The 20,000-nt window shown below is 49.1% G+C and overlaps 1 protein-coding gene across 1 annotated transcript in view; it reads right to left on the bottom strand.

Annotated features, from left to right (window-relative positions):
• The window catches only part of LOC133136221 (dnaJ homolog subfamily C member 13-like), a 48,040-nt gene that overhangs the window by 8,297 nt on the left and 19,743 nt on the right, over positions 1-20,000 (bottom strand). Inside the window, exons 21-49 of the mRNA XM_061253520.1 lie at positions 19,307-19,389; positions 18,896-19,049; positions 18,300-18,403; positions 17,806-17,965; positions 17,139-17,201; positions 15,595-15,696; positions 14,763-14,867; positions 14,102-14,304; positions 13,603-13,687; positions 13,082-13,236; positions 12,592-12,637; positions 12,328-12,482; positions 11,111-11,312; positions 10,485-10,600; positions 9,962-10,040; positions 9,411-9,546; positions 8,406-8,590; positions 7,661-7,735; positions 7,221-7,340; positions 6,586-6,765; positions 5,571-5,750; positions 5,083-5,196; positions 4,572-4,688; positions 3,963-4,140; positions 3,075-3,166; positions 2,614-2,713; positions 1,889-1,963; positions 1,623-1,735; positions 177-346 (exon numbers count right to left, since the gene is read on the bottom strand). Of these exons, the coding sequence (XP_061109504.1) occupies positions 177-346; positions 1,623-1,735; positions 1,889-1,963; positions 2,614-2,713; positions 3,075-3,166; positions 3,963-4,140; positions 4,572-4,688; positions 5,083-5,196; positions 5,571-5,750; positions 6,586-6,765; positions 7,221-7,340; positions 7,661-7,735; positions 8,406-8,590; positions 9,411-9,546; positions 9,962-10,040; positions 10,485-10,600; positions 11,111-11,312; positions 12,328-12,482; positions 12,592-12,637; positions 13,082-13,236; positions 13,603-13,687; positions 14,102-14,304; positions 14,763-14,867; positions 15,595-15,696; positions 17,139-17,201; positions 17,806-17,965; positions 18,300-18,403; positions 18,896-19,049; positions 19,307-19,389 (3,647 nt within the window). The remainder of the gene's footprint in view (positions 1-176; positions 347-1,622; positions 1,736-1,888; positions 1,964-2,613; positions 2,714-3,074; positions 3,167-3,962; positions 4,141-4,571; positions 4,689-5,082; positions 5,197-5,570; positions 5,751-6,585; positions 6,766-7,220; positions 7,341-7,660; positions 7,736-8,405; positions 8,591-9,410; positions 9,547-9,961; positions 10,041-10,484; positions 10,601-11,110; positions 11,313-12,327; positions 12,483-12,591; positions 12,638-13,081; positions 13,237-13,602; positions 13,688-14,101; positions 14,305-14,762; positions 14,868-15,594; positions 15,697-17,138; positions 17,202-17,805; positions 17,966-18,299; positions 18,404-18,895; positions 19,050-19,306; positions 19,390-20,000) is intronic.

Genomic DNA, 20,000 nt, shown 5'->3' with positions numbered 1-20,000 from the left:
TCACAAGAGAGACGTAACATGTGTCCCAACCTTGGGCCAACACCACAATATTACCGTTGATGTGTCCGTCAATGCCTCCTGGTTATTTCGCATAATGCAAATAAATCACTACAAATACACATGAAACATTAATATTAAGCACTGGTTAATATTCTGTCTGAGGAATGCCCTCGTACTCCAGCATCATCTCGTGAGCCGCGGTGGAGACGGTCTCCCGGGAGCTGTCGTTCCAGATGAGCTCTGGGTTCTCGTGCGTCCCCTCGAAGATCTGCACGGCCGCCTCCGCGTTGTCCCTCATGGCTTCCATGAACACAGCCGGCAGGAAGTGCATCAGAGTCAGGCGCACCTGAGGAGGGCGGACACTGAGGTTTACCCCTCTATCAGAGACACCGGAACCTGGAACCTCTATGGACAGAGACACCGGAACCTGGAACCTCTATGGACACAGACACCGGAACCTGGAACCTCTATGGACAGAGATACCAAAACTTGGAACCTCTAAGGACAGAGAGACCGGAACCTGGAACCTCTATGGACAGAGACACCGGAACCTGGAACCTCTATGGACAGAGACACCGGAACCTGGAACCTCTATGGACAGAGACACCGGAACCTGGAACCTCTATGGACAGAGACACCGGAACCTGGAACCTCTATGGACAGAGACACCGGAACCTGGAACCTCTATGGACAGAGACACCGGAAACTGGAACCTCTATGGACACAGACACCGGAACCTGGAACCTCTATGGACACAGACACCGGAACCTGGAACCTCTATGGACAGAGATACCAAAACCTGGAACCTCTATGGACAGAGATACCAAAACCTGGAACCTCTATGGACAGAGATACCAAAACTTGGAACCTCTAAGGACAGAGAGGCCGGAACCTGGAACCTCTATGGACAGAGACACCGGAACCTGGAACCTCTATGGACAGAGACACCGGAACCTGGAACCTCTATGGACAGAGACACCGGAACCTGGAACCTCTATGGACAGAGACACCAAAACCTGGAACCTCTATGGACAGAGACACCAGAACCTGGAACCTCAATGGACCTGAGATACCAAAACCTGGAATCTCTATGGACAGAGACACCGGAACCTGGAACCTCTATGGACAGAGACACCAGAACCTGGAACCTCTATGGACAGAGACACCGGAACCTGGAACCTCTATGGACAGAGACACCGAAACCTGGAACCTCTATGCACAGAGATACTAAGACCTGGTCCAAACTAGACCAAGCACATCTACAGACAAAGACTGAGAACCGGTCCATCAATAGACAGTGAGACCTGCCCATTTACCAACAGAGACACCGAAACCTTGTCCCTCTATAGACAACCAGACTGAGACCTGGAACATCTTTGGACGGAGATGCATAGACCTGGCCCCTCTATAGAAACATTGAGACCTGGCACAATTTGAATTGTATTAATTGTATTAAAAGTGATTAGGACTTTTTTCCTTTAGCATTGTAGTAGACTAGATCCACATTTATATCTCTCTAATTCTCTAATTCCTTGTTTAGAAATGAAGAAGAATAATACTGGAACAGCCCCCTCCCACACGTTAAGGCACATATTTTTAGACAGGCACTGCCAGGGGCTTACCCTGGGTCCCACCAGCTTGTCTGAGATCATCTTGCTGAAGAGCTCGGCGGTCTGGGAGCGCACCTGGGGGTGGGTGGAGTTACAGAAGAGGTCCAGTAGGTAGATCAGAGCACCTGGAAGTCAGGCAGAGGAGCATGGTTTAGACACTAATTCATCACCAGGAGAGACAATGCAGTATTTCAGATTATGGAGGCAATAATTCCAAGAAAGTTGTTTTATCTCTCCCAATAGCATTCTTACCCCAACCCCTTTGATGCAAACATTACCTTTAGCCATAGCTTCCTTGATGATCTTGGTGTTGGAACTCAAGGCATACAGGGTCTCCAGGACTAACTGTCTGCCTGAAATACAGACATGTGTGGATGAATACGTTTAATGGAGCTGGGCTTCTTTAACACAATGTGGTTCTCCTGGATCTGCCTTTGCCACAAAACAGCAAGATGAGTAGGGTTAGGTTAAGGGTTATTCGATGGATGCTACATCAGTTCACAGCAGCAGAAATTTCATAGAAATAGCACAGCCAAAAACAGACAGTATACACTAGCTAGCCTTGCAACTGCATCTTCAGAGAGGGCTCTATGAAGACAGGGATAATCAGACTTGTTCACAGGCCATCGTTGGGTCTATCATGATTATAAGATCCAGCAATTTTACAATATAAGCCTATGGATGAGTTTTAGCCCAAAAATGTAATATTGTGCAGGAGCCGTTTGGAGAGTAGGACTACTGAAGAACCAGTTCACTGGTGTTAATATAGTTTGTTAATGTTTAGCTACTGTCTGGTCTGATTACTGTATATGGCTGTGTCCAAATCAACTTCCTAACTATTAAAGTTTGCCTACTTAACAGCTCAACTCAACTTACATACTCAATGGTAGGCAAATGCGCTGATTCGTACAGGGCCCGCAACATTGATAGAACCATGACAACTAGTCAAACAACAGTGCCACCTTGTGGACAACCCTAATTGAGTCACAGTCAGAGGTCTTACTGGAGGGCAGGGACTGCAGCAGGACCAGGAGGTTAGACAGCACCAGGGCATCAGAGATGCTGTTCACACACTCCTGGTTTGTCGTGACAGTGTTCACCACCTGAGTCAACAGATAAAGACAATGAACCAATGGGAGACGCACTTAGGCAGGCATCAACCAATGACAGTGAAGTGCTGAAATGCTGTTGGCCAGTCGGCATTTTAATGTTCACCATTGTCCAAGAACTTTAAAACTTTAAAAGAACACCAAGACTATACACTAACATTTTCAGAGGAATATGCGTGCTCCTAAGTTGAAAGGAGCACACTAATATATCCCAATTAGTAGATGCGCTCCTAAACAATTTTTACAGTTAACACACATCGGGTTTCAGAACTGGGAGCACTGTTGAGCCCTCTTTGGTGCTACACTTCTTAGGGACGGGTCCAGTACTGTCCCACACAGGAGGCGAGCCCGGTACCTCCAGAGCCAGCTGCTGGACCTTGCCCGCCCCATGGACACGCAGCAGGGAGAAGAGGAGCTTAAAATGGCCAATGCACTCCGATTCAGACCCTGTGCCAGACAGAGAGACCGTGCAGTCGTCAGTGGTGCTAGGGAGCCATGTCAGTCAGCACAATAATACATGCAGGAGTGATGCCAATGCAACCTGGACCTTCCCAACAAAGGTCAAACAAAATGCATTTGCCTGGAGCTGCATGGTTGCCATTTATATAGTGCCTTTATCCAAAGCGTTGTACAATTAATGCATCTCATTCACACACCCGCGGCGGGATTGAACCAGCAACCCTCCGACTGCTAGACGACTGCTCTTACCTCCTGAGCCAATGTCACCTCACTATATATGACACACAGATGCGAGAACATCCTCTTTGAGGTGGATGTAAGTTGGCCTCGAGAGACCTGAGCCATTACATTACATTACATTACATGGCATTTAGCAGATGCTCTTATCCAGAGCGACGTACAACAAAGTGCAAATTAAACACAAGAACAAGTGCAAAGAGGACCTGAGAGGACAGTATAGTTCCGAGTCCTAGTGTAAACATGCAGAAAATCAGAACCCTTTAAGAGCACAATCAACTTTCAAACTAGCATACCACAATTGCATACAATACAAAAAAATATATCTATACAATCTATACATAAGTGCCATTACAGTCTAAGGCTAATCATGGTAGTGAGTTGGGGAGGGAAAGGTGTAGCCTGAAGAGCCCCACTGACAGTGTTGTCCTTCTGGACAGCAAGAGGCAGGTCATTCCCTCCTACTCACACCCACCTCTCCTGCTCGCCGCCCTTCCCTCCCCACTCACGTCCTGCCTCCCCCCAGCCCAGACCCAAGCCCTCGTACCCGGGTTGTTCCTGATGACGTTGCGCAGCGCCTCCAGGGCCATCTCGGCCCACTGCAGCCTCTGGACGTGCTGCTGGGACTCCAGCCGGCTGGCCTGGGTCATGGCCAGCAGGGTGTGCAGGTACTGCGCCTGGGAGCCCACGTAGTCCAGCAGGCTGGCCGCAAACACTTTAGGGAACTGGGATGTGGAAGATGGAGGACAGGAAGTGAGGTCCCTCATGGATATGAAGACGTGACGCATACAGGAGACCTCATATTGGCTGTGCTCGAACCCGCATACCTAGCATACTACTCGTACTACATTTCAATGAAAATCAGCCTGAATTTTAGTATGAGTAGTGTTCTAGTACGCGGTTTTCAAACACAATCACTGTCAAACAAACAGATTAGGTATGTCAGTGTGTCACTGCTGGAGAAGATTACTGATTTGACTGTTATGTGCATGAAATAATCTTCTAGTTCTACCAATTCCTTTCCTTTCTAGTTCTACATATTCCATTCCTTTCTGGAAAGGAATTAGTTATGATGTCACTTTGCACATTTCAGTTCATATACAGAAATGCAGCCCTGTGTTTCTGAGGATGCAGTTCCGGGGTGTTCCATCCTGACCTCCAGGGCGAAGGTGGGCTGCTCGTTATAGACCCGGACGAAGATCTCGCCCACGATCAGCTCCTTGCTGTGGTCGCTGAACACAAACTCCGTCGCCAGGTTCTCCTCAAATTCTCCCTGTGGAGGGGAGGAGGTCAGGCGATCAGACGGTCTGTATCTCAGCAGAAGCTCACCAGGAATCCATCATGCTAGACCACAGCTGGATGAGAAGGTCAAAGCTGACTATACACTTTAGCTACAAAGCTAAAGACAATTGCTAAACACTTCCAAGACAGCTAAACAAGTCTGGAAAACTACTACTACCACTACAAACTCCCCCTCTCTCTCACCCCCCCCAACCCTCTTCCCCCCATCTCACCCTTTTCTCCCCTCTCTCGCCCTCTCTCCCCCTATCCCCCCTCTCTCCCCTCTCTCACCCTCTTTCCCCCTATCCCCCTCTCTCCCCTCTCTCACCCTCTCTCCCCCTATCCCCCCTCTCTCCCCTCTCTCACCCTCTCCCCCCCTCTCTCACCCTCTTGATGATGCGCTCCTGCTGGTGCTCCAGGAACTCGAGCAGCTCGGCCCGTGTGCCGTTGGTCCAGATGAGGTTGGGGCTCTCACTGTTACTGTTCAGCAGCTTCAGCACCTGGGACAGGAGGGGACAGAGAGGTTTTGGGAGGCAGCACAGCATACACTGGGGTCCAACAGAGGTTGATTGTGTGTGTGTGTGTGTGTGTCTGTGTGTGTGATGGAGGTGAATAGGACCTTCACTGGATTTATCTGACATCCATTTACTCATGCAGATAATCTGTACAGCCTTATAACAGGCCTGTCCCCATCCATCAACCAATCCATCACTATCATGATCTCGGTAATTCCTAAATGAATTCACATGGCTTTGGGTCAAAATCCAGATTTGGTCAGGTTCAACCTGTTTGAACCAGCGAACATCTCCATGTACAATTTTGAGTTTCTAAGCAGAGCGTGTGTGAGTTCACAGCACGTTGCGCATGTCCATACCTCAGCGGGGGAGCTGGAGCCCAGTTTGCGGGAGATGTAGGGGGTCAGCATGGCAGCCAGGCTCTTCCTGATGATGGTGTTCTCTGGGAGGGCCCCTCCCCCGCCCTCCGGCCCTGTCCCGTACCCGCCCAGGCAGCTCAGAGACACCAGGCACAGCTTGGCCAGGCTGTTACACACCTCCTGATGGGGACAGAGGCGTACCTGCTGGTTAGTACCCTGCAGTGGGTAGGTGTGTGTATGTATGGAGTACCTGCTGGTTGGTGTTATGTAGTGGGTAGGTGTGTGTGTGTATGTATGGTGTACCTGCTGGTTGGTGTTATGTAGTGGGTAGGTGTGTGTATGTATGGTGTACCTGCTGGTTGGTGTTATGTAGTGGGTAGGTGTGTGTATGTATGGAGTACCTGCTGGTTAGTACCCTGTAGTGGGTAGGTGTGTGTATGTATGGAGTACCTGCTGGTTGGTGTTATGTAGTGGGTAGGTGTGTGTGTGTATGTATGGTGTACCTGCTGGTTGGTGTTATGTAGTGGGTAGGTGTGTGTATGTATGGTGTACCTGCTGGTTGGTGTTATGTAGTGGGTAGGTGTGTGTATGTATGGTGTACCTGCTGGTTGGTGTCCTGTAGTGGGTCGGGGTTAGGGTTAGGGGTAGGGGTGGGGGTAGGGTGTATCTGCTGGTTGGTGTCCTGTAGTGGGCAGGGGTTAGGGTTAGGGTCAGGGCGTACCTGCTGGTTGGTGTCCTGTAGTGGGTCGGGGTTAGGGTTAGGGGTAGGGTTAGGGTCAGGGTGTATCTGCTGGTTGGTGTCCTGTAGTGGGCAGGGGTTAGGGTTAGGGTCAGGGTGTACCTGCTGGTTGGTGTCCTGTAGTGGGCAGGGGTTAGGGTTAGGGTCAGGGTGTATCTGCTGGTTGGTGTCCTGTAGTGGGTAGGAGTTAGGGTTAGGGGTAGGGGTGGGGGTAGGGCGTACCTGCTGGTTGGTGTCCTGTAGTGGGCAGGGGTTAGGATTAGGGTCAGGGCGTACCTGCTGGTTGGTGTCCTGGCTCTTCTGGATGCCGCTCTCCTCCAGGGTGTAGTCGTAGTTGAACAGGTAGACCAGCAGGTGCCAGAGCACCCCGGCCCGGTACATCTGCAGCTGCAGCAGGGAGTCTGAGGCGAAAGAGGAGACACACTGCACCGCCAGGGAGGCCACCCGGGGAATTACCTATAGAGAGAGGGGGAGAGATGGAGAGAGAGAGAGGGAGGAGAGAAGGAGAGAGAGAGGGGAGAGAGAGAGGAGAAACATGGGTTGAAACCTAACCTGGAGTCTCCATACCTCATACAGCACTGAAGAGTACAGAGCACCTGCCACCTGGTCAATATACGGCGAGCTCCATAAGGCTTGGGACAAATACTTTTTTGTTTCGTTTTTTGATTTGGCTCCCATACTCAAACAATTCACATGTGGTGAAAGTGCATACTGTTTTCAGCTTTTATTAAAGAGTATTTCCTACATTTTGGTTTCACCACGGAGAAATTACAGCACTTTTTACAACGTGTCTCTGCCATCATCCGACATGGCCTCACCCTCTCCCACTGTGTGACCACTCTCACTGACATTAGCCCCTCCCTGACTTTTCGTAACCCCGCCCTCCCTAACCACGGCGGCCCCGCCCTTACCTTCCCATAATACAGCACACGGCACAGGTCCCGCACGATGTTCGGAAGTTCGGTGATTTTCTCCCGGCACTCCTGGAACTGCGCGGCCACACTGTAACACTTAAAGATGTGCCCACACACCTGGAGAGGATGGGGAAAATGGGAAAATGATAGAGCGGTGGTTCCCAACCCTGCTCCGGGAGATCTACTGTCCTGTAGGCTTTCACTCCAGCTAACAAAGCATGCCTTTTTCAACAGCTGCTAATCGGGATCTCATTGAGCTGCTAATTGGTAGAATCAGGTTTGCCAAATCAAATTAGGGTTGAGATGAAAAGCTACAGGACGGCAGATCTTCAGGAACAGGGATGGGAGCCTCTGAGGAACTGCCTTTGATAGTGAAAGATAATAGACACACACAGGATGACCAGATGGGCCAGGTTCCAGTCTGGCTCCAGGTTTACCTGCACTGCCATGTCCTCTTGCTTGCTGGATGCAGTTAGCACAGTCACACACCGAGACAGGGCCTCCAGGAGCACCTAGAGAGGGGGAAATACAGTGTGAGTGAATGAGTGAGTGAGTGTGTGAGTGAGTGAGTGAGTGAGTGCAGTTAGCACAGTCACACACCGAGACAGGGCCTCCAGGAGCACCTAGAGAGGGGGAAATACAGTGTGAGTGAATGAGTGAGTGAGTGAGTGAGTGAGTGAGTGAGTGAGTCAGTGAGCTAGTGTGTGTGACAGTGAATCAGCAAGTGAGTGAGTGAGTGAATGAGTGAGTGAGTGAGTGAGTGTGTGAGCGAGTGTGTGAGTGAGTGTGTGAGTGAGTGAGTGAGTGAGTGAGTGAGCTACTGTGTGTGACAGTGAATCAGCAAGTGAGTGAGTGAGTGAATAAGTGAGAGACGACTAAGAGTTCAAGAGTGAGTGAGTGAATGAGTGAGTGAGTGAGTATTAGAGTCTGAGTTCATGAGTAAGTGAGTGAGTGTGTGAGTGAGTGTTACAGTCCAAGTTCATGAGTGAGTAAGTGATTGAGCTAGTTTGTGTGGCAGAGAACCAGCAAGTGAGAGAATGAGCGAGTGAGAGATTATTAGAGTCTGAGTTCATGAGTAAGTGAGTGAATAAGTGAGTGAGTATCAGAATCTAAGTTCATGAGTGAGTAAGTGTATGAGTGTGTGAGCTTGTGTGACAGTGAGTTTGCGAGTGAGCGCAGGACCTCGATGCCACTCTCCCTCCTCAGCTCCTCGGCGTTGAGGGCGGAGCAGTTGACGGTGTGGAAGGCCAGCTCGGTGGCGCTGGGCAGGAGGGGAGAGGTCTTGGAAAAGAGCTGCTCATCGTTGGTCTCCATAGTGATGGTCTTGATGAGCATGGGGTAGCCAGCGTATTTGTAGGGCTCAAACACTGAAATGCACAGACACAATATCATGACATCTCACAACTTTATACATCAAAAAACAACACTATCATGACATCTCACAACTTTATAAATCAAAGAACAACACTATCATGACATCTCACAACTTTATACATCAAAGAACAACACTATCATGACATCTCACAACTTTATACATCAAAGAACAACACTATCATGACATCTCACAACTTTATACATCAAAAAACAACACTATCATGACATCTCACAACTTTATACATCAAAGAACAACACTATCATGATATCTCACAACTTTATACATCAAAGAACACTATTATGACATCTCACAACTTTATACATCAAAGAACACTATCATGACATCTCACAACTTTATACATCAAAAAACAACACTATCATGACATCTCACAACTTTATACATCAAAGAACAACAATATCATGACATCTCACAACTTTATAAATCAAAGAACAACACTATCATGACATCTCACAACTTTTAAAATCAAATGACAAAACTTTCATGACATCTCACAACTTTATAAATCAAAGAACACTCATGACATTGCAGAACTTTTAAAAAAACAAAATAATGCCAACATTTTAAATAAACTAAGTCAACTAATTTTATATGAAGAATCTACAAACTAAGTTACAGTTACAAATACAAGTCTTACAGACAACTATAGACACAGAGACACACAGAGAGAAAGACAAACAGGAGAAGGAGAGGAAAAACAGGAGCGGATTCCCCACTTCACAGACGGACAGGTATAAAGGACAGAAGTACAGACGCAGTGAAGGACAGACATACGTAGACGGACGGGTGCAGACCTTCCTGGTGCCGGTTGAAGAGGATGCTCTGGGTTTTGAGGATGAGGATGATGTTCTCCGGGTCGGGTCCGTCCACGACACGGGCCGACTTGGTGCACAGGAACTCGTAGGCCTTGTTCACCTTCTCAAACATGTCCTGAACGGGAAGAGCGAGCGGTGTCCTTCATACGACCCAAAAACTGACAGCCACGGGGTCAGCTACTCTCAGACTGTATCCCACTGGCACAAAATTGTAGCATAGGATGTTTTTTTCAAAGGTGTTTGTTGAAGTCATATGGCATATGGCAAAGTTCACTCAGAAAACTATCTGGACCTGGACGTATCTCTATTATCTTTTTGCCAAATAAGACAAAAATATGGCCAATGAGGTGAGACAGTAAGAAAAAATGAAAGAAAGAAGAAACTGACACTTCTGAAGTAAACAGTAGCAGAGAAAGAAAAAATATTTTAAGTCTCATTTCAAGGCCAAACCAAAACATATGGTCACTGTTCACAGTACTGTAGATACAATGTGTTTAACTTGGTTTTAAGGCAGCAGGAGTCAGACATACCCTGCCGTCCGGATTCTTGTCCGGGTGGTATTTCTGTGCCAGGCGAAAGTAGGCCTTTCTGATCATGCTCTCCTCCAGTCTGTAGACAAAACACCACACGACTGAACACCACAGCACACAGCAGACACTGAGACTCACCAAAATGCATCAGACATTTACCACACATAGATCCACATTTACACAGCTGGCCACACAACAGCAGGTTTGTAGTTACGTATCACTAAAAAAATGATGACGAGAAAAGGCCATTCAACACAATTAGGCTTGTCAAATTCACTGCAGACACTCTTGGGAAGGGACACTTCTTTAATGACTCCATGCAGCAAGCAAATGAGTGTGAAGGGAAGATTATGAAATCCCTGACGCAGTATGTTCACACAGGCATGAGGCTGGGGAGCTGAGTGTAAGGAGAGGAGAGGGGAGGAGGGGAGGAGGGAAGGAGGGGAGGAGAGGGGAGGAGGGGAGGAGGGAAGGAGGGGAGGAGGGGAGAGGAGAGGAGAGGGGAAGAGGGGAGGAGACTTACGGGCCCTGTCCCTGGGGGAGGCTCAGGACCTCGTAGGCCTCGTCCACAGACATGGAGGGAGGCTTCTTCTCCACCTCCTTCTTCCAGCCCTCCAGGGTGTCCTTCAGCAGCTTCACCTGCAGGGGGCAGCGCAGCTCAAACTGAGCACATGGTACACACTGTGCATATCTTACATACTGTATATCACACAAAGGCTAGCACTGATTGAGCTTACTGGATTTGCAGTGGGTCCCAGTATTATTGCAGACACACAGACAAACTCACACACACACACACACACACACACACACACACATACCCACGCACACACAAACTCACACACACTCACACAACAACACACACATGACATACGCACACACACACACGCATGCACGCACATGCACACACACATGACATACACACACACACACACACACACACACAAACAAACACTCACACACATACACATGCACACACACACAAACACACACACTCACAAACTGTCACACACACGCACACACACAAACACACACACACATACATCACATACGCACACACATCACACACGCACACACACACACACACACACACGCGCATCACATACGCACACACACACACACACACACACACACACACACAGCCCGTACGGGATCTCTGATGGGCCAGTCGGGGAAGTGGGTGGCGTCACACAGGTGTCTGAGGTAGTAGATGTTGCAGAAGAGCTCGCTGTCCAGCTGGGGGTAGCCAATCACAGGGATGGGGCAGTACTGGTAGAGTGAGCGCGTGTTGCTCTGTAGCCGAGGGGAGAAGTCCGCCAGGTGCGCCGCGATCTTCTCGATCATCATCCGTCTGAGGGGCGAGACGCAAAGCAGGGCAGCCATGGTCACGTACACCTGTCACCTGCAACAGCCAGGCAGGGGCTTGGGCCAACCTCAGTGTTCAGCCCAACTCTGTTCCTGGAGATCTACCATCCTGTAGGTTTTCACTCTAGCTCCAACAAAGCACACCTCATTCAACAACTAGAGATCTCATCCAGCTACTAATTACTAGACCGTAAGGATTCGATTTGGCAGCAGTAGATCTCACAATCAAGGGTACTTGGCGCCCATTATTTCAGCATAACCCAGTCAATGCAAGTACAGTAGAACAAGAACCCTTATTCACACAAACATAAACCTTACAGATTTTGAAGTTAACAGAGTTTAGTAATCTTGTTTTCCTCCTTGTGATCACATCTAAATTCTTACAGCACCAAGTTACGGTTGAAATGTGAACCTACAGGATGGTATATCTCCAGGAACAGGGTTGGGCAGCCCTTCTCTAGGTGTTGAATGTGGTGTGCTTTGTTAGGGTTGGAGTGAAACCCTACAGGATAGTACATCTCCAGGAACAGTACTGGGCAGCCCGGCTCTAGCTGTTGAATGAGGTGTGCTCTGTTAGGGTTGAAATGTGAATCTACAGGATGGTATACCTCCAGGAACAGTACTGGGCAGCCCTTCTCTAGCTGTTGAATGATGTGTGCTTTGTTAGGGTTGGAGTGAAAACCTACAGGACGGTAGACCTCCAGGTACAGTACTGGGCAGCCCTGCTCTAGCTGTTGAACGAGGTGTGCTTTGTTAGGGTTGGAGTGAAAATCTACAGGACGGTAGACCTCCAGGTACAGTACTGGGCAGCCCTGCTCTAGCTGTTGAATGATGTGTGCTTTGTTAGGGTTGGAGTGAAGCCCTACAGGATGGTAGATCTCCAGGAACAGGGTTGGGCAGCCCTGCTCTAGCTGTTGAATGAGGTGTGCTTTGTTAGGGTTGGAGTGAAGCCCTACAGGACGGTAGACCTCCAGGAACAGGGCTGGGCAGCGCTGGCCTACCTCATCTCGCTGCTCCAGATGGCCTCGGGCGTGTCAAACTCCCCCAGGAAGATCTCGGAGAAGCGCTCGGCCTCGTAGTTCTCCAGGTAGCAGACCATGGCCTCGGGCAGCATGGAGCTGAGGACGCTCCTCTGGACCACGTCCTGACCACGGGCCTGGGGAGGGGAGCAGGTGGGGGGGGCCCAAAGGGTCAGAACACTCCCACACTATGTGTGCCTGGGACATCTCTACGGAGGAATGGAGGCTAGCCCCAAACGATCTCACCTCTTCAGATTTGAAGGCTTGTTTCAGGTGTGTGTACTTCAGGAACCTGAAAGACACACAAAACACAAATAGATCCGGGAATGCCTGTCAGCATGGGTGGAAGACCTCAAAGCTCGCAAACTGGCAAGGCTGGATTTTACTGCTGCCCTGTATGGTAAATGGTAAATGCCTGCAATGTCTGTCTTTATATAGCGCCTTTATCCAAAGCGCTGTACAATTTATGCAGTCACCCAGTCATACACACATGGCGATTGGCTGCCATGCAAGGCACCAACCAGCTCGTCAGGAGCATTTAGGGGTTAGGTGTCAGGGACACTTCCCCCCACACCGGCAAACGTCCGACAGCCAGACAACTGCTCTTATGTCCTGAGCCAATATCGCCCCAGTATGTACAGTACAACATCCATTCTGGACTTAGCTTTAAGCAGAACATCACTGGTGTGCGCGTGTACAGTGTGAGATGCGTCTGGCGTTTATTTTACTCTCTCACCGGGCCACCGGCAGCACGTTGGAGCCGGTGTACATCATGATGAAGAAGAAGACCCCGCTGAGGTAGAGGCGTGGCAGGTTGGGGTTGTCCTGCATCACCAGGTACAGCACGTTGGCCACCTTCTCCACCAGGATGGGGTCAAAGGTCAGCAACAGCTGCCACACATGCAAAAACCATCAAAAACATCACACAGGAGCCACTGGCTGTACCGTAAGTCAACTATAGACAATTGAAAAAACTAGAGATAATCGTAAAAGATTATCATCCTGCTGAGAAAATCATACAATAGACTTTTTAATAGCATTTTATTTAATGGTTTATGGAGTCTGTATAAATATACTGACCACATTAAGCCTGATATTTAACTGGATTATTAAATTATCCACCACATATAGCTTGAAGCAAATCAGTGAATTATCAGATGTCCAGAATAAAAAAGAATGACCTGAAGGGTTAGTGCAATGCAGTAGGAGTCAGACTCCATAGAGTGCTGCTCTACTGCAGACCCCCCAGGGGCTCACCTGCACGATGTGGGGCAGGCAGGCATTGTCACTGATCATCCTCTTCACTCGGGGGAGGGGCCGGATGATGGCGTTGTCCTCGTCCCTATTGATGGACACACACACAGAAACGTCAGGTCTGAGCTGGAGCTGGAGCTACTACTAAGGGATATCCAGGAGCTTTGACAATCAATAAACTGATTTGAATACATTCTTAGTAAGTTAATCATCTAGCAAATTGTTACGGTGCAGCCAATTGTTGTGGTTCTACTTCCTGTTTGGTACCTGTGGTCTTTTACTTCCTGTTCTGTACCTGCACTCTAGTACCCGCTGTGATGTACCAGGGCTCTAGAATCTTGCTGTACCAGGGCTCTGGAATCTGGCTGTACCAAGGCTCTAGAATCTTACTGTACCAGGGATCTAGAATCCTGCTGTCCCAGGGCTTTACAATCTTGCTGTACCAGGGCTCTAGAATCTTGCTATACCAGGGCTCTAGAATCTTGCTGTATGAGGGATGTACCTGCTAGGGAAGTAGGAGCACATGGTGATCAGCATGTTCAGGACGAGGGTTGCTAGATCCGTCTCGTTCATCACCGCCTGCCCGCTGGCCAGCAGACACCACTTTAGCTGCGGGATGGTCTGTAGGGGGCGCCACCCATCCATGCCCTGGGCCCAGCAGCGGGTCTTAGCATTCAGCTCCTCGCTGCTCCACAGCTCCTGCATCTGGAGAACAGCAGCGTGGCACAGTAAAGCGCTGACAGGAGGGACGAAATGCACAGCAGTGATGTAGGCTCAAGTCCCAGGAGGAGCTCTACAGCAGTACGGTGGTGTCAGTAATATATAAGGTATATGCATGCCTGGTTCCTGTCTCTCACCTATGCCTATGCTGGAATAGGCTCCAGCAGCCCCATGATCCTGACCAGGAATAAGAGGGTTAGATAATAGATGGATAGTTGTTTGCCTGGATAATGGTGCCATTTTTAACCAAATTCCCCCTTTTCCTTCTGTTTTTTGGATGTCAGCATTGTTCCACCCACATTCACACAAGGAAAGCTCCTTCTTTACACTCTATAGGCCACACAGTCCAACACAGGCAGTGATTGGCTGGTCAGGGACAGATAGGTCGGGGACCAGATGACAGGTCAAGCTCACTGCCTTCTGTGGAATAGAAAAAGTTTCACCTCCTCAAAGCTGAAGGGGCCCCTCCGCTCCTTTTCCACGTTGCCAAAGTACCACTCCTTCTCACTCTCCCTCTTCATGTCTGGTGCTGCTTCCAGCACATTACTCTGGGACACAGACAGGGGGCAGCAGTGAGCAACCATTACTGCAATTCAGGATGTCAGAAAATGTGACTATTATGGATACACATACACAGACGCACACACACACACACAAATGGTAAATGGGTGGCATTTATATAGCACCTTATATATATGATTGGATTATATATATAGCGCTGTACAATTGATGCTTCTCATTCACCCATTCACAGACACACACACACACACCAATGGCGATTGAGTGCCATGCAAGGCACCAACCAGCTAGCTCGTCAAGAGCAATTGGGGGTTAGGTGCCTTGCTCAGGGACACTTCGACACACCCAGGATCGAACCGCAAACCCTCTGCATGCCAGACGACTGCTCTTACTGCCTGAGCCAATGTCGCCCCCACAGACAGAAGCACACACACAAATACACAAACACACAAACACACACACACACACACACACACAGATACAGACACAGACACACACACACAGACAGATGCACACACACAAACACAGACACACACACACACACACACACACTTATACACACACAGACACACACACACACAGACAGATGCACACACACAAACACAGACACAGACGCACACACTCACACACACATATACACACACAGACACACACACACACACAGACAGATGCACACACACAAACACAGACACAGACGCACACACTCACACACACATATACACACACACACACACACAGACACGCGCACACACTCACCTGCAGCGGGACTGTGGCTCGGCTGGTGTGCAGGTGTGCTAGAGCCAGGAGATCCACCAGGATGCGGATGCCATTAGAGTCTATCAGGTCCACAACGTTCCTCTGAGCGTGTGAGAGAGGGGGAGAGAGAGGGATGCCATTAGAGTCTATCAGGTCCACAACGTTCCTCTGAGCGCGTGAGAGAGGGGGAGAGAGAGGGATGCCATTAGAGTCTATCAGGTCCACAACGTTCCTCTGAGCGTGTGAGAGAGGGGGAGAGAGAGGGATGCCATTAGAGTCTATCAGGTCCACAACGTTCCTCTGAGCGTGTGAGAGAGGGGGAGAGAGAGGGATGCCATTAGAGTCTATCAGGTCCACAACGTTCCTCTGAGCGTGTGAGAGAGGGGGATGCCATTAGAGTCTATCAGGTCCACAACGTTCCTCTGAGCGCGTGAGAGAGGGGGAGAGAGAGGGATGCCATTAGAGTCTATCAGGTCCACAACGTTCCTCTGAGCGTGTGAGAGAGGGGGAGAGAGAGGGATGCCATTAGAGTCTATCAGGTCCACAACGTTCCTCTGAGCGTGTGAGAGAGGGGGAGAGAGAGGGATGCCATTAGAGTCTATCAGGTCCACAACGTTCCTCTGAGCGTGTGAGAGAGGGGGAGAGAGAGGGATGCCATTAGAGTCTATCAGGTCCACAACGTTCCTCTGAGCGTGTGAGAGAGGGGGAGAGAGAGGGATGCCATTAGAGTCTATCAGGTCCACAACGTTCCTCTGAGCGTGTGAGAGAGGGGGAGAGAGAGGGATGCCATTAGAGTCTATCAGGTCCACAACGTTCCTCTGAGCGTGTGAGAGAGGGGGATGCCATTAGAGTCTATCAGGTCCACAACGTTCCTCTGAGCGCGTGAGAGAGGGGGAGAGAGAGGGATGCCATTAGAGTCTATCAGGTCCACAAAGTTCCTCTGAGCGTGTGAGAGAGGGGGAGAGAGAGGGATGCCATTAGAGTCTATCAGGTCCACAACGTTCCTCTGAGCGTGTGAGAGAGGGGGAGAGAGAGGGATGCCATTAGAGTCTATCAGGTCCACAACGTTCCTCTGAGCGTGTGAGAGAGGGGGATGCCATTAGAGTCTATCAGGTCCACAACGTTCCTCTGAGCGCGTGAGAGAGGGGGAGAGAGAGGGATGCCATTAGAGTCTATCAGGTCCACAAAGTTCCTCTGAGCGTGTGAGAGAGGGGGAGAGAGAGGGATGCCATTAGAGTCTATCAGGTCCACAACGTTCCTCTGAGCGTGTGAGAGAGGGGGATGCCATTAGAGTCTATCAGGTCCACAACTTCCTCTGAGCGTGTGAGAGAGGGGGAGAGAGAGGGATATAGAAAGAGGGAGAGAGAGAGTCAAGCAATTCTAATCTCAGATACTGAGATACGATTCTAACATAAACATACACTGTTTATGCGATAAAAAATGAAGAATAACAATACAAAGTACACTGCAGCAATGATATGTTATTATATATATATATATATGCTTAGATGTGAGAGCATACTGGGACAGCCTGATGAGCTCACCTTGTTGAGGATCAGCTTATTGAGGAAGAAGATGAGTCTGTCTCTCTCCAACCTATCGGTGCACTGTCAGCAGAGAAAGAGAAAGAGAGTGAGAGAGGGAGAGAGAGACAGAGAGAGAGAGGGGGAAAGAGAGAGAAAGAGAGTGGGGAGAGAGAGAGGGAGGGAGAGAGTGAGAGGGAGGGGGAGAGAGGCACACAGAGAGAGAAAGCGAGAGAGAGAGAGGGAGAGAGATTGTAATAAGACAGAAAGTTCTGTATATTACTGTATACAGTAGATATACAGTAAAACTCCACTTCACAAATTCAAAGTCACTTAGATCACATTTTTTCCCCCATTCTGATGGTTGAGGTGAACATTAACTGAAGCTCGTGACCCGTATTTACATGATTGTATGCTTTGCACTGCTGCCACACAATTGGCTGATTAGATGATCACAGAATAAGTAGGTGTAATAAAGTAAAAAATGTTCCTAATGAAGTGCTCGGTGAGTGTACAGTAAAACTCCACTTTGCAAGTATAAAAAGAGGAGGATGAACAGGCCATGTAAGTCCTACATTAAAAAGTTCAGAGTTCTGAAGAATTGGAGTTACAGAACAGGGGGCTAAAATAGTGTCAGAGAGGATATTAAATTTTTCTGCCAGCGGCTCCCTATCGGTCCGGCACCGACCCGGTCCAGCATGCCCAGGATGTACTTGGTGTCGGAGAAGGGCCCGATCTCCTGGTGGCAGCGGCCGTACACGACGGCCAGGGCCTGCAGACACTGGCACTTCATGGACACTTTGGGCGCCAGCAGGAAGCGGTGATACAGCTGCGTGAAGAACTCATACCTGAGGACCGCCGACAGGGTCAGAAAACATTAGCTTGTTTTAAGCCTTCTCTGTAATTTATCTATTGCTTTTTTTTTGTCGGTGAGGTTGTTAAAGGGTGCCTGTTTGCTAGACATTGGCACTTCTTAAAAATGATCACACTGTCTTACCTAATTGGCAATATTTTTGTCTTATTTAGCAAAAGAAGGAAAAGAAATAAGATTTTAATAAGTTGAATTTCTTTTATTCTGAAAGCAAGAGGCAGTAACCACCCAAAGCAACAAGGTGGCGGTTTATGGCTTATGATTGGAATTCGGGGGGAATCATCGCAGACGGACCGGAGGAGGTGACCTACGATCTCTTGATGGCCCCCGACTCCTCGCTTTCGTCCTCCTCCAGCAGCAGACGCAGATAGTAATCTCCGATCTTAATCTCGTCCGCCAAGCACTCGTACTTCACCTGCACAGGACAGGAGCAGCAGCCAACCAGAACCGGGAATCAGACATAACATCCAATCAGACACAGGAAACAGACACAACATCCAATCAGACACAGGAAAAAGACATACCATCCAATCAGACACAGGAAACAGACACACCATCCAATCAGACACAGGAAACAGACACACCATCCAATCAGACACAGGAAACAGACATAACATCCAATTCTACTCATCAGCCACTAGATTCTGTGATAAGGACCTCGATTAGTAGAATCAGGTGTGTTACTGCTTAGTTGAAACAAAATCCACACCGGCCCTTTCTGGATAAGAAAACCTGATTTACTTGTTTGCTAGCAATATTGCTTTTCCAGTGTGACGTAGAAGTAGTTCAATTGTATATACTATCAATGAAACTCAATGAAGTCCCACAGGAAACACGTGCGATACAGTGTCCACGCTCTCAGGGCCTGCCCCTCTCCACCCTGACCCCCGACCTCTCACCCCCTGACCTCAAACTCCTGGTGGTTCCAGGCGATGACGCTGGTGCTGCCCAGCTCCCGGTCCACGCTGAAGGCCCGGATCTCCCCGTCCAGGGCCTCCCGGAGCTCCTCCCGCGTCTTCAGGTTCCAGATGAGGTCGGAGCGGGCGTGATCCTGCTGGAACCTGCGGCCCGGAGGAGGGGGGGGGAGAGGAGCGGGGGAAACGGATGGAGGGAAGGGGAAATAAACGAGTGAAAGGGAAATTAGTATCATTTTTTGTTGTTGTTGTTGTAGCAGAATGAAAAAGGTATTGTGAACGAACATCAAATGTGATAATCGCCGGGTGGCAACGATGGTATATCACCAAACTATAAGCTTCCCTTGCCCCGTTACCTGCCCCGTCCACTCAGGGGGCATCAGCACCCCTCACTGGTGACCCACCTGTAGTAGAAGAGCTCCCAGTTCGCCTCGATCTTGATCCTCTGCCTCCTCTTCCGCAACACCACCGGTTTCTGGTTTGGATTCTGCACGGAGACAACTTCAGTTACAAAGCAAGCAGAACGTCATTCAACTAATTACTTATCATTCAACCACCCGTGAAAATTAATCAGATAGGTGACAGGACGGCCCACAACGGGGGGCACTGCGGCTTTTGAACGCTACCACAATCTCAGCTGAAATTAATTTGTTTGTGGCGATTAGAGGCTTCTGATTGGTCAGAGCAGACTTCTACTCACCGGGTTATTGTCCTGCTATTTTGATTGACAGCAGGAAGACAAAGAGGATAGGAGGGACAGGCATATTGATCCTTTTCATTTACCCAATGTAGGAAAGCATACTGACGTTTCACTGCTGATTGGTGCGTGTTGGATCAATCGCATTACATTACATACATACGGGCGGCCTGTAGCGTAGTGGTTAAGGTAAATGACTGGGACACGCAAGGTTGGTGGTTCTAATCCCGGTGTAGCCACAATAAGATCCGCACAGCCGTTGGGCCCTTGAGCAAGGCCCTTAACCCTGCATTGCTCCAGGGGAGGATTGTCTCCTGCTTAGTCTAATCAACTGTACGTCGCTCTGGATAAGAGCGTCTGCCAAATGCCAATAATGTAATGTAATTCATTTCTGGCTAATC

The sequence above is a fragment of the Conger conger genome, chromosome 9, assembly GCF_963514075.1.
Source record: "Conger conger chromosome 9, fConCon1.1, whole genome shotgun sequence".
Classification (NCBI taxonomy): Eukaryota; Metazoa; Chordata; class Actinopteri; order Anguilliformes; family Congridae; genus Conger; species Conger conger.
The sequence above is the reverse complement of the archived record's forward strand: the minus strand, read 5'-3'. Positions and strand labels throughout refer to the sequence as shown.